Below are 17,999 nucleotides of genomic sequence, written 5' to 3'. Positions count from 1 at the left end.
CCAAGACTACCAGCCCAGAGATGGTCCCACCCACAAGGGGCCTTTCCCCCTTGATCACTAATTGAGAAAAATGCCTTACAGTTGGATCTCATGGAGGTATTTCCTCAACTGAAGCTCCTTTCTCTGTGATAACCCCAGCTGTATCAAGTTGACACCAAACTAGCCAGTACAATCATAAAAAAAATCACATAATTTTTTAATGTATATTCAAAAACCATGACCAAATATTTCTTTTATAAGAAACACTAAAGTTTTTATGGTTCTTGAAGTATCAGAATCTACAAATTCCCAACCACTGTGCCATAATGTCATTAGAAAATAAATTCCCCTACAGTTTTGGTGACTATATAATGTCACCAAAAAACAGAAATAAGCATTCAGATGCTTTATCCTATATGGAATATTTTTCTTTCATAATACCATATAAGAACTTCATTAGCATTCCTTAATTTCCTTTGATTCTCAATATTTCCTACCTCATCCAATGTTTAATAATAACTTAAAAGTACTAACAGAACAATTTGAGGGTGCGGAGTATCATATTTAAAAGGCATGATTTACATATGTAAGATGGTAAGAAGATATGATATCCTCTGAATGCAAAAAACATTGACTACTTTAGATCTTTTCTATCTTCTCTCCAATTCTGACATTTATAAAATAAATAGTGACATTTAAAATTGAACTGAAGCTTTTTACCTTAGCTAAATTCATCTATATGTTTTACTCAAATAAATATATGTACAAATTCATGTTTTTTGCTTCCATGAAAACTATAAATCCCCTCAAATTTACAGTCAAGATTCAAAGTAATGGTGGAAATTGTGATGATCAACACAGGTGTCAGAAAATACAAAGATAGCATTAGACTACATGGATCACATTGACTCCTAAACCATGTTGCTAATCACTAATGTTTCAAAAAATTGCCCTTAAGTTTTTAAGGTTCCAAATATTTTAACACTATAGTAATTCTTAGACGAAAATTTTAAAATATTTTCCTTCTCAAATGTTCATAATCGTTTACTGCTTTTTAAAGTATCTTTTTAAATATTTTATTGGTTACTTCATTTATTTATATTTCAAATATTTCCCTTCCTGGTTTCCCACCCACCAATACCCTATTCCATCCTCCTTCCCTGGCTTCAATGAGGATGCTGCTCCCATCCCCCTCCCTACTCCTGCCTCATTGCCATAGCTAGCAATCCATGAATCAATCCAAGAGAGGACCAAGGGCCTCTCCTCCCACTGATGCCAGATACGGCCATTCTCTACTACCTATGCTGCTGTAGCCTTGGATCTATCCATGTGTATTCTTTGGTTGGTGGTTTACTCCCTAGGAGGTCTGGAAGTTCCAGTGCATTGATATTGTGGTTTTTACTATGGGGTCGCAAAGGCTTTCAGCTCCTTCAGTGTTTAACTCTTTGACTGGAGTCCTTGTTCTCAGGGGGTTGAGTGCAAGCATCCTCATCTGTATTGGTAATACAACTCTCAGGAGACAGTTATATGTAGCCCCACTCAGCAAGCACTTCTTGGCATCAACAATAGTCTGGGTTTGGAGGTTGCATATCTATGAATCCCTGAATGGGGAAGTCTCTGGATTACCTTTCCTTCAGTCTCTGCTCCACACTTTGTCCCTGTATTTTCTTTAGGTAGGAGCAATTACGGGTTAATATTTTTGAAATGTTTTAATGCCCCCATTCTTCATCCCGTGGCTTTGCCTAACCTGTGGATATGGTCTCAACAGGTTATCTCTACTATTTATGGGGTATATTAACTAATGTCATTATCAATGGATCCTGGGAGTCTCTTGCTTTCCTGGAATCTGTGACTTTATGGTAACTACCATCATTTATCCATTCCTTATTAATACAAAGATCCTGTTAAATAACTCTAGGGGTGAATAACAATACTCCTGCCTTCTGTGTATGACCTTCAAAAACTCTGATCTTATGATTTTTTTCATAAAACCCTAAGCATTAGATAACATTCTTCTCATTCTTCTCAGATCCCCCAGTCTGTGTGCAGTGAGAGTTGTGAGCCTGGATTCAGGAAAGTAGCCTTGGAGGGCAAGGCCATCTGCTGCTACAAGTGCACTCCTTGTGGAGACAACGAGATTTCTAATGAGACAGGTAAATGCAGATATTATGGAAAATTTCATATTTCTTCACAGAATTCAACTTTGGTGTTCTGCATTCCTGGGCTACTATCCACTTATCAGTGAGTGCATATGTAATGACTTCTTTTGTGATTGGGTTACCTCACTAAGGATGATATCCTCCAGATACATCCAATTGTCCAGGAATTTCATATATCCATTGTTTTAATAGCTGAGTAGTATTCCATTGTGTAAATATACCATATTTTCTGTATCCATTCTTTTGTTGAAGGACATCTGGGTTTTAAAATATATTAGTAAATAAAAAAGACATGGCCGGGCGTGGTGATGCACTCCTTTAATCCCAGCCCTTGGGAGGCAGAGGCAGGTGGATTTCTGAGTTCAAGGCCAGCCTGGTCTACAAAGTGAGTTCCAGGACAGCCAGGGCTAAACAGAGAGACCCTGTCTCAAAAAAAAAAAAAAAAAAAAAGACATGAGTAGAGTTATATATATTTATTTTTAATTTCTTCCTTTTTTGGTATTTTGTTTGTTTGTTTGTTTTCTGTTGTTGTTTTTTGAGACAGGGTTTTTTCTGTGTAACCTTGGCTCTCCAGGAACACACTCTGTAGACTAGGCTGGTCTCCAACTCAGAAATCTGCCTGCCACTGCCTCTCACATGTTGGGATTAAAGGAGTGTGCCACCATACCCGGCTCAAAATGTCTTCCTTGTTATTAGATATTTCCTCTTTTACATTTCAAATGTTATCCCCTTTCCAGGTTTCCCCTCCTAAAATCCCTTATCCCTTCGCACTCCACCTGCTCACCAACAAACCTATTCCTATTTCCTGGCTCTGGCATTTTCTTACAATGGGGCATAGAGTTTGCAAAGGACCAAGGGTCTCTCCACCCATTAATGACTGACTAGGCCATCCTAGGCTAAATATGAACCTGGAGCCATGAGTCCCACCATGTGTACTCTTTGTGGAGGTATAGTCCCAGGAAACTCTGGGCATACTGGTTAGTTCATATTGTTGTTGCTCCTATGGTACTACAAACACCTTCATCTTCATGGGTCCTTTCTCTAGCTCCTTTATTGGGGACCCAGTGCTCCATCCAATGGATGGCTGTAAGCATCCATTTATGTATTTGTCAGGAACTGGCAGAACTTCTCAGAAGACAGCTATATCAGGCTACTTTCAGCAAGCACTTGTTGGTATTCACAATAGTGCCTAGGTTTGGTGATTGTATATGGGATGATCCCCAGGTATGATAGTCTCTAAATGGTCATTCTTTCAGTCTCTGCTCTATGCTTTGTCTCTAACTACTTCCATGGGTATTTTATTGAAGTATCCATACTTTGATCTTCTTTCTTGAGTTTCATTCAGTTTGTGATTTGTTTCTTAGATAATCTGAGCTTTTGGGATAATATCCACTTAGCAGTGAGTGCATATCATGTGTGTTCTTTTGTGACTGGGTTACCTCAAGCAGAATGATATCTTCCAGCTACATGTATTTGCCTAAGTACATAAATTCATTGTTTTTAATAGCTAAGTAGTACTCCATTGTGTAAATGTACCACATTTTCTGTATCCATTCCTCTGTTAAGGGACATCTGGGATCTTTCCAGGTTCAGACTATTATAAATAAGACTGGTATGAACATAGTGGAGCATGTGTTCTTATTATAAGTTGGAACATATTCTGGGTATATACCCATGGGTGCTATTTCTGGGTCTTCAGGTGGTAATATGTCCAATTTTCTGAGGAACTGCCATACTGATTTCCAGAGTGGTTGTACCATCTTGCAATCCCACCAGCAATGGAGGAGTGCTCTTCTTTCTCCACAACCTAGTAAGCATCTGCTGTCACCTGAGGTTTTATTCTTAGGCATTCTGACTCATTTGAGGTGTTTTGATTTGCAATCAGGGTTTTTTGATTTGCAATTCCCTGAATACTAAGGATGTTAAACATTAGGTTCTTCCCAGCCATTCAGAAATCCTCGTTTGAGAATTCTTTGTTTGGGTCTCTACCCCATTTTTTAAAAGTTTATTTGGTTCTTCGGAGTCTAACTTTGTGAGTTCTTTGTACATATTGAATATTAGCTCTGTATCAGATGTAGGATTCATAAAGATCTTTTCTTAATCTGTTGGTTGATGTTTTGTGCTATTGACAGTGCCCTTTGACTTACAGAAGCTTTGAAATTTTACAATGTCCCATTTGTCAGTTTTTTATTTTAGAGCATAAGCTATTAGTGTTCTGTTCAGGGAATTTTCCTCTGCGCACATGTGCTCGAGGTTCTTCCCTCCTTTCTTTTCAGTTAGATTCAGAGTATCTGGTTTTGTGTGGAGTTCCTTGATCCATTTGGATTTGAGCATTGTACAATGGATCAATTTGCATTTTTCTACATGCTAACTGCCAGTTGAGCCAGCAACATTTGTTGAAAATGCTCTTTTTTCCACTGAATGATTTTATCTCCTTTGTCAAACATCAAGTGACCATAGGTATGTGGGTTCCTTTCTGGGTGTTCATTCTATTCCATTGATCTACCTGTCTGTCACTCTACTAATGCTATGCAGTTTTTCTCACACAATTGCTCTGTAGTACAACTTGAGGTCAGGGATGTTGATTCCACCTGTCATTATTTTTTTCTTGAGAATAGTTTTCAATGTCCTAGGTTTTTTTGTTATTCCAGATGAATTTACAAATTGCTCTATCTCTGTGGAATATTGAGTTGGAATTTTGATGGGGATTGTAGTGAATCTGTAGATTCCATTTGGCAAGTTGGCCATTTTTACTATTTTAATCAATTCATTAGGTCGGGAGTTCTTTCCATCTTCTGATATCTTCTTCAATTTCTGTCTTCAGAGACTTGAATTTCTTATCATACAGATATTTCATTTGTTAAGTTAGAGTTACAACAAGGTGTTTTATATTATTTGTTACTATTTTGAATAGTGTTGTTTGTCTTATTTCTTTCTCAGCCTGTTTATCCTTTATGTAGAGGAGAGCTACTGATTTGTTTGAATTAATTTTAAATCCAGCTACTTTGCTGAAGTTGTTTATCAGGTGTAGGAATTCTCTGGTTGAATTTTTAGGGTCACTTATGGATAATATCTTTCTACATCTGCAAATAGTAATATTTTGACTTCTTTCTTGTATTCTTTGATCTCCTCTTTTTATTTTTTTTCTAATTTCTCTGGCTAGGACTTTAAGTACTATATTGAATATGTAGTGAGAGAGTGGGCAGCCATGGCTAGTCCCTGATTTAAGTGGGATTACTTAAGTTTCTCTTCATTTAATTTGATGTTGGTTACTGGTTTGCTGTATATTGCTTTTAATATGATTAGGTATAGGCCTTGAATTCCTGATCTTTCCAACCCTTTTATCATGAAGTGATAGATTTTGTCAAATGGTTTCTCAGAATCTAATGAGATCATCAAAAAAATTTTTATGTTTGTTTGTTTGTTTTTCGTAATGGGTTGCTTTGATGTATTTCCGTATATTGAACCATTCCTGCATCACTGGGATGAAGCCTACTTATTCATGATGGATGAACATTTTGATCTGTTCTTGGATTCATTTTGAAAGAATTTTATTGGACATGCAAACTTTATATGCCCCAGGACAGGGGAACGCCAGGGCCAAAAAATGGGAAGGGAAGTGGGGGGGAGGGTGTGGGAGACTTTTGGGATAGAATTGGAAATGTAATTTAGGAAAATACGTAATAACAAAAAATATTTAAAAAAAAAGAAAAAAAAAGAATTTTATTGAGTAATTTTGCATCAACATTCATAAGGGAAGTTGGTCTGAATTTCTCAGTCTGTGAACAGTGAGAGTCGTAGGCCTGGATTCAGGAAACTAACCCTGGAGAGCAAGGTCATGTGCTGTTACAAGTATACTCATGTGCAAACATTGAGATTTTTAATGAGATATAGATATTATGGAATTCCTCCCCACACTGGATAACAATGTGCTAGCAAGTGAAAAAGATCTAAGTAGAAGTCATATTTGAACATTTTATTTCTTTTTTAAAGGACATTAAGTGTCATATTTATCACCATCCACTTTAAATTGCTCAATACATCCATTAAAGATCATTCTTCATTTATATCTTTAATCCACTACCATTTCTGGTATTTGTAGACACAATATATTTTCCTGTTCTTTTCTATGCTTTTCATTTCACAGTACCACTTAACATGTATTAATAAAGTATCAAAGATACTTTTTCAAAATTCATTTCAATGATTTTTAAGAACCATTTAAGTCTCCAACCTGTTGCATCTTCATAAGGAAAAATAACAGATTATTTCTCATTTTTACTTGTTTCATAATTTTATACAATATTTTTTTTATCACACTCACCACTCAAATTGTTCCTAGATGTATTGCACCCTTCTTAACTTTTATTGTAGGAATAAAAAAATCTAATACACATCATGATACTCATGTATACTTACATGTGTGAATGCCACTTAAAGGTTGTTAACCAACCAGGTCCTGTACACTGAAAAGGAAAACTGAATATCCTCCCAGTAGCTATCAATTGCTAATACGTCATTTTCTGGAGATAGGGGTGTCTTCATGGCTATCTCCAATATCTGTGCTGAAATTTGTCCGTGTTAATCCATTATGCATCTAACACAGTTTCTCATGTGTTATGAATTCATGGGAATAATTTCTTTTTTTTTATTACGTATTTTCCTCAATTACATTTCCAATGCTATCCCAAAAGTCCCCCATACCCTCCCCCCGACTTCCCTACCCACCCATTCCCATTTTTTGGCCCTGGTGTTCCCCTGTACTGGGGCATATAAAGTTTGCATGTCCAATGGGCCTCTCTTTCCATTTCTCTGTGTTCAGAAAATATTATTATTTAGTAGTCTTCTGTTCACTGAAGGTCTTGGTAAATATCTGGCTTCTATTGGATTAGAGTTTTACAGAAATTTTTATTTAGATACTAGACACATTAGGAACCATTAAGGGTTTTGGTCTTTTGGAGGAGGTGTACTGCTAGGTAATGGTTTTAGATTTTAAGTGTGCATGTGACATCTGGTCTCTATTTATTTATTTTTTTTTTCTGCCGCTGCCTTCAAATCGGGATTTAAGCATTTAATTTGTGTTTCCATGAGATCTGATCTCTCCCTGGCTGATTCAGTGCTTCCTGCTATTATGGAAATGAACAAATGCTCTATATCTTTAAGCACACACCTTATTTAACATATTTATTTATTTATTTATTTATTTATTTATTTATTTATTTATTTATTTGCAATCCACTAATGGTCCCCTCTCTGTGGCAACCCTCCTACTGTTCCTTAACCGGTATCCAAGGTGATCTGTGCTTTTTGGCTAATATCAACTTATTAGGTGAGTACATGTGATGTACTTTTTTGGTGTCCGTGTTTCATTACTCAGGATGATACTTACGTCCATTTTCCTTCAAAAGTCCTTATGCCCTTGATCTTAGTAACTGAGAAATATTCTGTTGTGTAAATGTGCCACATATTCTGTATCCATTTATTTTCTCTTATAGGGCATTTGGGTTGCTTCCAGCTGTTGGCTCTTACAAACGAGGCCACTATGAACATACTATTGCATGTGTCCCTGTGATATGTTGGGGAATTATTTGGGTATATACCCAAGAGTAGTACAGCTGGGTCTTCAAGTAGGCCTATTTACAATTTTCTGAGAAACTGCAAGAGTGATTTCAAGAGTGGTTGTACCAGTGTGTAATCCCAAAAGCAATAGTGGAGTGCTCAACTTTCTCCACATCCTTGCCATCATGTACTCTCACCTGAATTTTGGTCTCAGCCATTCTAATACATATAAGGTGGAATCTCAGGGTCATTTTGATTTGTACTTCACTGATCAATAAGTACTTTTTAGCCTTTAGAAATTTGTCTGTTGTGAATTCTCTAGTTTATTCTGAGTTTCTTGATTCACTTGGCCTAGAGTATTCTGCAAGGTAATAAATATTGACCTGTTTTTATATTTCTTAATACAGACTGTTAGTTAGAACAACACCATTCGTTGAATATCCTTTCTTTGTTCTTTTCTTTTTTCTTTTTTCTTTTCTCTTCTTTCTTTCTTTCTTTCTTTCTTTCTTTCTTTCTTTCTTTCTTTCTTCCTTCCTTCCTTCCTTCTTTCCTTCCTTCCTTCCTTTCTTCCTTCCTTCCTTCCTTCCTTCCTTCCTTCCTTCCTTCCTTCCTTCCTTCCTTCCTTTCTTTCTTGGATTGTATGTTTTTAGCTTCTTTGTGAAATTAAAAGTGTCCATATGCATGTGGGCTTATGACTGGGTCTTCTTCTCTTTTCCATTTACTGACCTGTCTATATATGTACCAATACAATGATTTCTTTTTCTTTTTTCATTAGTATTGCTCTATAGTACAGTTCGATGTCAAGGATAGTAATTCCACAAGAAGTTCTTTTCCTGTTAAGAACTGTTTATGCTAAGCTGTGCTTTTTGATTTTCCATGTGAAATTGAGATTTGTTCTTTCAATGTTTGTGAAGAACTGTGTTGGAATATTGATAGGAATTGAATTGAATCTGTTGATTCCTATTGGTAGGATAGCCATGCATACTATGTTAATTCTACCAATTTATGAGGATGCTTGGTCTTTCCATTTTCTGAGGTCTTCTTCAATTGCCTTCATGAAAGACTTGAAATTATTGTTATACAGATCTTTCACTTACTTGATAAGAGTTACACCAAGGTATTTTATACTATGTCTGCCTATTGTGAAGTGTGTTGTTTTTCTAATTTTTTTCTCATCCTGTTTATCCTTGGTGTAGAGTAAGGCTAATAAGTTATGTGAGTTAATTTATTATCCAGCTACTTTGCTTAAGTTGTTTATTAGCTGTAGAAGGACTCTGGTAGACTTTTTTGAGCTCACTTATGTAAACTAATATATGATCCACAAATAATGATACCTTGACTATTTCTTTTTAAATTTGTGTCACCTTGAACTATTTTACTCTCAGAAATGACTTCGCAGATGATTTCCCCTCAATGATGCTGATCAATTAATAATTATTGCTAATTTCCTAGCTCCAGCTAACCAGCATCCATTGTTCTGTTAGTCTCTTATTCTTATTCACTAATAAGCCTGAGCCACATGGCCAATGATTCTGAGCTTGTCTGCTTCCTAGGATGGAATAAGACTCCCCTTTGTTCTATTAGCAGCTTTTGTTTGAAAACTCTCTAACTGCATACACTTGGCTATCCTTTGACTTGCTCTGTAAATTGGCTTTGAACTCAAAGATCTGGATGTCTCTCTCCCCAGAATACTTAGATATCATGAATATCACACCTAGATTTAAGCTTTTCCTTACTTTGAGCTTGCTCTGGCACAGGCTGTCCTTAAACTCAAGAATCTGCTTTGCAGGAAAAAAGTATAATCAAATATTTGCTCAGGCTAGGTGCACTGGGTGATGTAAGACTCCTGTAATTTGAATGTGCACATCTCCATGGAACTGCTGGGCAGGTGTCACTCTGGGGGTGAGGGAGGTCACAGTCTGGGTCCCCGTTGACCAGCTGTATTCAGGCTCCAACTATTGGCTACCACAGATACATTAGGGTACCATAGAAGAGCCATTTCTAGGTGCCCTGGATTGCAAGGAGGCCAGAGGTGACAGGTTCTCACTCTTAGACTTGCCACAGGCTGCTCTATGTCATGGATGGGCTGAGAACAGACTGGGAACTCATGGGCAGACTCTGACCCAGGGCTGAGGAAAAGGGAAGAAGGGGATCTCCAGCTGTGTCCCCAAAGGAAGAGAATGTTTGATTTGGTCAGTGGTCAGGTTTCTTGAGATTGCTTGGCTGGCAGCCTTGACTAAAGTGCAGGGAGGCTATCTGGTGGGAAGTTAGACAACACAGCTCTTTAGGTGAAAATGTACTCCATTGCTCCTGCACACTAGATCTCAAAGAGAAGAGGCAGTCCATGTTTTTAGCATGTAAATTGTAGAAAGGCAGAGAGAGCAAGAGAGTAGGGAAATAGAGGCAGGACATGTTGGCCATGTGAAGATAGATGGGAAGGGAAAGCAGAGAGAGGTGGAGCAAGGGAGCAAGAAAATAAGAGGTAAGAGAGTGAGGACCAGGCAAGCAACTTTTTTATAGTGGCATGCACTATCTTGGCAGTTTCCAGGTAATACTGAGGTACCTGGTTGTTGCCATGTTACTGTAAGGGTAGAGTACAGACAGTATACAAGTATCTTGGGGAATTGCCTACATGGCTGATGGCCATGTACCTCTCTGCAGGGGTCTGTGGGAGGTATAGCTGTGAGAGGATGCAGGGACCCAGGAGGCATGGCTGAACACTTAGCTTTCATAGGTTTACTGGAGTTCCAGGCCTGTGCTCAACAATGTCCCCAACTGTCTGTGCACAGGGCATCACCCCACACTGGTTGTCTTTATCTCCTTGGATTACAAGAGTGCAAAACCATGCATTTGTCCAAGTTCCTTTTGATCATTGTAATCCATCATCTAGATCAAAAGACTATATCTTCCAGCCTCAACATATGGATCACAAGTGTGTCATCTATTTCTAGATGACATTCCTTATTAAAACTACAAAGTTTACATTGCAACTGCAAATAAAAAAAATAGTTTTGTTAGGTGAGATCTTGCACAGAGATCACCACTCCCTTTACTATGTTTTCTCCTTGAAACTAGCATTCAGCTTCATTTCGTTTCCTGAGGCCCATTTGTTTTTACTTGAACCATGTTTTCTATCTTCCCATTTTAAACTTGCTATGCTTGTATGAAAATGCTCTTCATGAGACTTAATCAGATATCAAAGTCTCTGTCCAGCTTTTTTGGGACTTACTGTGTTAATTCAGTTATTTTATATCTCTTTATCTTACTCTAATGTAGGCTCTATAGAAAAGGGCAAAAGACAGACACCTCCTTCAGCAAAATATAACAAGAGCAGATACTTATGGAAATTCTTCCATAAGAACCAGTCTTCCACAGAATCACCCTTAGCAGCAAAGGTTCCCATATTCATTCAAGGGTGGCCCATTAAGCATAACTTAAAGAATGTTATTCTTTACCAATCTAAATTCTCAAAACTCACATTTTCCCAACCAAAACCATATATATATATATATATATATATATATATATATATATATATATATATATGAACAATATTTCATCGTGACTGGCTTATAGTTTCAGAAGTTCAGTTAATCATCCTCAAACTGGGAAAATGGCAGCATCTAGGTAAGCATGGAACAGGAGGAGCTGAGTGTTCTATATTATCAGGTGAAATCTTCTAGGAAAAGAAAAACTTCCAGGTATCTAGGATGAGGGTCTAAAAGCCGACTTCCACAGTGACATACTTCTTGAAACGAAGCCACAATTCAAAAGAGTGACACTATATGGCTCAAGTATATTCAGACTATCATATCAATATTATGTATTTTATAAGTTTTAGAGAATCTATTTTATGTTAATTATACTATTTATGAAAATATTAAGATTCCAGAGCATAATATATTTTTTCAAAAATCCCTCACGTTTCCTAAAAATATTCATAATACCTGAAAATGTATGCTTCCTTCAGATTTTATGGAAATATATTATTGAATGACTTTAAGCACTGTAAAATATCATAAGGTATATGCCATAAACTCTAGCAGAGAATGAACAGAATTTCAAAGCATAAGTAATTTTAAACAAGAAAGTAAATTTAGTATTCATGTATAAGAAACATTACCTGAAAAATTTTGCAAAAACTTTTTTTTTCTAATATAGATTGTCAATGTGTAAGTTAAGAAGGATTTGTGACTTATGAGTACTATCAAGGCCACAGTAGGTTTTTGCAGTATAACTTAGTATTCTAGTTACTTTCAAAGAGTTACACCAATGCCATTAAAGGCAGAAAAATATTGTGTACACGAGCATGAAGACATATGTATTAAAATTTAAATGATAGTCAATAAGATTTTTAAGGAATGTATTGAAACTAGTGTTGTAGCTGAAAAGCTACAGTACTGTTCTTTATAAAGGTAGGGCTTGAAAGTCTACCTGTTTTTCAACTGAAGCCATTCCCAATTGTACATACAATGGCTCCACTGAATGAACAATGTGGCAATAAAAATGTAAAAGTAAGAGATAGAGAGCAGAAGGAGTTGTGAGAAAAAAACTGAGGAAAAGGAAGGTGAATGATAATTATATTTTTAAAAGAATTCATAAAATCCTATTATATGTGAAGATAAATGTGGAAAGAAATTGGAAGCAACAAAGTTCAGGTTATCAATCTAAAATTCTGCATACTATTATATGTATTACTTTATCCCTGAGAAAACAAAAGACAGTGATTTCTTGACAGTCCAATCAGTTATAAATGTCTCATAATTCAAGGAATCACCATGTAATGGACTCCTGTTTTTATGATAACCTATATTTCTGAGCAGATGTATACCAGTGTGTGAAGTGTCCAGAGAGTCATTATGCAAATACAGAGAAGAGGAACTGCTTCCAAAAATCTGTAATCTTTCTGGCCTATGAAGACCCCTTGGGGATGGCTCTAGCCAGCATAGCTTTGTGCTTATCTGCACTCACAGTCTTTGTTATTGGCATCTTTGTGAAACACAGAGACACTCCAATTGTAAAGGCAAATAATCGAGCTCTGAGTTACATTTTGCTCATCACACTCACCTTCTGTTTCTTATGTTCTTTGAACTTCATTGGTCAGCCAAACACAGCTACCTGCATCCTTCAGCAGACTACCTTTGCAGTTGCTTTCACTATGGCTCTTGCTACTGTGTTGGCCAAAGCTATTACTGTGGTCCTTGCCTTTAAGGTCAGTTTTCCAGGGAAAATAGTAAGGTGGCTAATGTTATCAAGGGGTCCAAACTACATCATTCCTATATGCACCCTGATCCAGCTTCTTATTTGTGGAATATGGATGACAACTTCTCCACCATTCATTGACCAAGATGCTCATACTGAATATGGACACATCATCATTTTGTGCAAAAAGGGCTCAGCTGTTGCCTTCCACTCTGTCCTGGGATATCTCTGCTTCTTGGCCCTTGGGAGTTACACCATGGCCTTCTTGTCTAGAAATTTGCCTGATACATTCAATGAATCCAAATATCTGTCATTCAGTATGCTAGTGTTCTTCTGTGTCTGGGTCACTTTTCTTCCTGTCTTCCACAGCACTAAAGGGAAGATCATGGTGGCTATGGAAGTATTTTCTATCTTGGCTTCCAGCACAGCACTCCTTGCCTTCATATTTGGTCCCAAGTGTTACATTATCTTGTTGAGACCAGAGAACAATTCATGTACTCATATGCGGAAGAAAACATACTCTAGAAAGAAGAATTTTTCTAAAATATAGTGGAAAAAAATAAATGTAGCTTTTATGTTAACAACTTCATAAAATGAATCATTTGTATATCGTTCTAAAATATCTTATACAATCCTAATATGAATGCAATTTTATCATGTTATATTCTTTATCCAAATATTATAGTGTTATAGTATGAGAGATATTTATTTTCCATGTTTGACAACCACTTTTACTCTGGTGATTCAACTGCTCTGAGTCTAAGGCCTGGTGACACCATTCCTGGATCATGTCAAATGTTTCAGTCCTTTCTGGATAGAAACTCTTCTTTTTCATTTATTGTTTTAATTTTTTAAACTTTATGAGTATTCTTCCTTCTGCCAGAAATAACACAATAATAAGTTTAGAAAGCCCACTGGAATATAATTTTTAATGTACATAAATTAATCATACTAAAAATATAATTGTCATATAAGTAGTGTTTAAATTATTATATATTCAATGAACCATATTTGAAAATGAACAAAATAGTATATGGAAAGATCCCATGGCATTTAATTAATTTATAATTGTCTGTTTGGATTTTTTTTAATATGGAAACTACCACCTCTCATAATTTAATTAAAAATTTTTATAGCTTTATAGCACTCTAGTTCCAGGAGTTATATTTGCATACTAACTAAGTTGAGAGATCATTTAGAAATGTAGTTTATTACCCAAAGTAAATTTGAGTCCACCAGAGCAATCTATTAAGAGCCAATACTTATAGTTTGACAACATTTTTGACATTTACAGCTGTTTGTAAGATAGCCAGATACCCTCGTATGCATTTAAACTTAGACATTTACATATATATTATGTAGTATATACATTTCTGGTGAATCAACTCATTTGAGAATTGCTGATGTCACACCTTTTTCATTTTGAATTTTTGTAATGTTCTGTGATATAAATTTTTCATTTAATTTTTATTAATTTAATATTCACATACCTATTTTCTGTATATTGGTATAAAGTACCCAATCAAAATCCAAAATCATATATAGCCTTCTATTTTATTACTACCTGTTGCTACATGATTCATTATTATTTTGTAAAAATAATAGACATTATACTTAAAGTAAGCTTTTCTTTCTGTCAACATTGTTATATGAAAGAAAAAATATAAGATTGTTAGAACAATACCATAACAAATAACTTTCCTATTTGTCTGATGACTAAAGGGAATCTATGTCTTCATTGGAAGTCTATAAAAGTCTAACCAGTGACAGAAATGCCACGAGCCTTGGAGGGGAAGATACACTTCTCACATTATTAAAATAACATTGGCACACCCATATCTAATGGGAACAGTAAATCAAAAAGCCAGCACAGCTATTTGACAAACATCCAATAAAGAAGACATCCTTGTTAAGATTATGATCAATTGTTTTTCAGTTTTGTTCTAGATCTGTATATGTTGCAGGCTTAAGTGAGGCATTTGTTAATTGTAAAATTTTGGAATATTATATAGGTGGAAAATTACTTAAGAATCATTTATGGCACCTTTCATGTGTATTATCCCAAGCTTACACAGGTATTTACAAAGTATAATACCTATTCTGCTTTTAGGAAGATGTCCTTATCTTGGTGTACTTGAAAATTCCTTAGCATTGTGCATTTTATGACACACATAAATATGTCATAGATCTTCATATGATGATATGGTTTCAAGATATTCTTGAAAGATCTACTTTTCAACTAACAAGTTAGGAAAATAATCAAAAGAAGGTAAATTTTGAAAAAATCAACAATATTAAAATGGATAGAGAAGTTGGACCAAGATCAAATTACAAGCCTCTATTTACAGTGCACTCACGCAATTGCATGGCATATGAGATTGCTACTTTCATCTATGGTAAGCCTCTTCAGAAAAAAATAAAATTACACTAACAAAGTTAAAATGGATGATATTTATATTCTCTTTCATAGGGCTCATACTGAGAGTAAAACAATGGTCTGAGAGAATGTTAAAAAATAAAAAATAAATAAAAAATAAAAAGCACCAAGATATCAAGACGTCTGTTTCTTGGAGAAGTTAGCTTACAAAGGGCCACTGTGATGTTTAATGACCAAGGGACAGTATAAGACCAATATTAGACAAATGAGATTTTATCAAGATATGAAAAATAAAGATTGTATTGTGCCAGAAATTGAAAAATAGTGACAGTAGCATTGGCCTGAAAGTTTTTCTTGGACCTAAATGAGAATTGGTAATTTGGATATTCAAAGTTCATAATGCACCAGTTGGGACATGCAAGCTTCCAACTCTAGTTCAGTTATTTTAATTACGCCTAGTACCCTAGAAACCTTGAAAGCTGCCAGCCAGAGAATGGGCTGTAATACCTTGAGAAATTAAAAAAAATATATTAATGTATTAACTGAGAGATGCCCCCTGTTGTTCTTTCTTCCCAAATTTGTTCACCTTATTCCTCCCCCCCTTTACCTCTGACATAATGTTCATCCTACCCCAGGAATACCCCGTTCCTTGGGCATAATGTCTCTAAAACATTAGGTTTCTCCTCTCTCACTGAGGCTACACAAGGCAGTCCTCTGCTACATTTGTGTCTGGGGCCTCTGACCAGGCAGTGTTGTATCCTATCTTTAAGCACATTTTTTTGTATCATTAATAGGGGCAGGCATTTGGTGCCTGCTCATGGAATAGATTCCAAGTTGTGCCATCCCTGCTCAGACTTTCTTCACTCTGTGCACAAATTTTGTCCCTTCCCTGGAGTGGTATGTCATTCCTTTACAAAGAATGCTTCCATATTCTTAAATGTTGAAATATGTGTTTGTTGAGGAGAAATAATTGTAAAAGATAATTCTGTTCTATCATGGCTTATCAATGATGACTATACCTATGACTCTAGACATCATTGTAAATGATAACTGTGCTCAATCCCGGTTTATATATGACGACTATATGTATATATTTATGATGAAAACAAGTCAGAACACATGTGTTAGTAAAAGGTTTATACTATCTATGTTTGGGAATAAAAGGAGTCAGTTGCTGGGTAGACCCTCACAGAGCACAATATACTCCTGTGTACACGTTTAACAGAGAGTTACTAGTAGATTCAGGGATTGGTCCATACTCATAGGATGACTCTCAATTAGAACTGGTTATTGGATTGTTATTCCCTTAATCTCTGCTCCATTCTCCATGCCTTTATTTCTTTTTAAAAGGATATAGTTTGGGTTGAAAGTACTTGGAATACTGACTGATAACATGAGGTGGATTCTTCAGGTTCCATATCCCCAGTAGAGTGAGTCACATACAAGTTAAGCCCATTGATTCTTGAGGACTTCTGTTATCCCAGATTTCTGTTATCCCATTTATCTCCCTGGAGATGCCTCCCCACACCTCAATCCTATCAGTTGCCTATTTCCATTCATTTTCATGGCCATCTAGCCATCTCACCTATCGTTTCACATACCTGACACTTAAAACTTCTTTCCCCTCCCTCTAGCAGATGACTCACACAGATACAGTCAAGTTCAGTCATAGAGTGTTTGGAGATAGGGAACTCATAGAATAATAGAAAGAAGGATTTCATGCCCCAATGGGATAGAAAATCCACATTAAAACTAATGGAGTCAACTAAATTGGACCCATGAGTCCTTCACAGAATGAACCACCAAGCAAAGAACATACAGTGGCTTAAACTAGGCCTCCCTGTACATATGTAGCAGATATGCAGATTTGTATGCATGTGTGTCCAGAAAAACTGGAGCAAAAGCTACAGCCTATATGTGAAATATGTTCTTCTAAGTGGACTACCTTTTCCTGCCTTGTAGAGGCTTGAAGTGCTATGGTGGGAGTACAAAAAGGTTGCCCACACCTGTGCAGAGGAGAATGGGAGAGAGACTGTGAGTAGGATTATTGGAAGGGGGTACCAGTATCTAAAGTTAATAATTAAAAATAAAAATAAGATAAATAAAAATAATAATAAAACAAAACATAAAAGTAATCAATCTCTACCTTCACTGTTTCATATAACTAAGTTAAAATGGAACTCTGATTATCAGGAGATCAAGGTTGCAAGATTCTCCTGAATAGGACGTTGAACTTACTTCTTTCTTTCACCTTATTACCACTTCTCTGATAACTAATATAAGCTACAAGGACTTGCCCCAAGAGCAACATTATTTCTAAAGTTTTGAAGCAGTGACATTCATATTCACACATAAATCATGATTCCTGTACTCATCGAAGGAATATCTCTTGGCAATAGGTCCAGATCATTAAAGAAACCCACAACAACTCAAAATGCAGAAATGAAAAGAACACATCAAAATGGATTTGCAACACACTAATAGGCAAAGGCTCATGATTATTTGTTAAAACTTGGGCAGAAAATTTTAAGGCCAGTAAGACCAGGATGTTTGGGAAGAGTTTGCATCTCTGGACAGGAAACAACTACTTGTAAAAGTATATAAAATATCATCAACATGACTGTCTGTATATGTCCTGAACCAGAGCAGCAATATATACATGGTGCGGTTTCCTTTCCTTTCCTTTCCTTTCCTTTCCTTTCCTTTCCTTTCCTTTCCTTTCC

General features: G+C 36.1%; 1 protein-coding gene across 1 annotated transcript in view; it reads left to right on the top strand.

The window, feature by feature from the left end:
• Positions 1-13,449, top strand: part of LOC110288953 (vomeronasal type-2 receptor 116-like) — a 24,557-nt gene extending 11,108 nt beyond the window's left edge. The window contains 2 exon segments of the mRNA XM_021155179.2: positions 2,009-2,132; positions 12,521-13,449. Coding sequence (XP_021010838.2) covers positions 2,009-2,132; positions 12,521-13,449 — 1,053 coding nt within the window.
• The last annotated feature ends 4,550 nt before the right edge of the window (positions 13,450-17,999 follow it).

The sequence above is a fragment of the Mus caroli genome, unplaced genomic scaffold, assembly GCF_900094665.2.
Source record: "Mus caroli unplaced genomic scaffold, CAROLI_EIJ_v1.1 scaffold_2859_1, whole genome shotgun sequence".
Lineage (NCBI taxonomy): Eukaryota > Metazoa > Chordata > Mammalia > Rodentia > Muridae > Mus > Mus caroli.
Note: the sequence above shows the minus strand (reverse complement) of the source record. Positions and strands in the feature narration are given on the sequence as shown.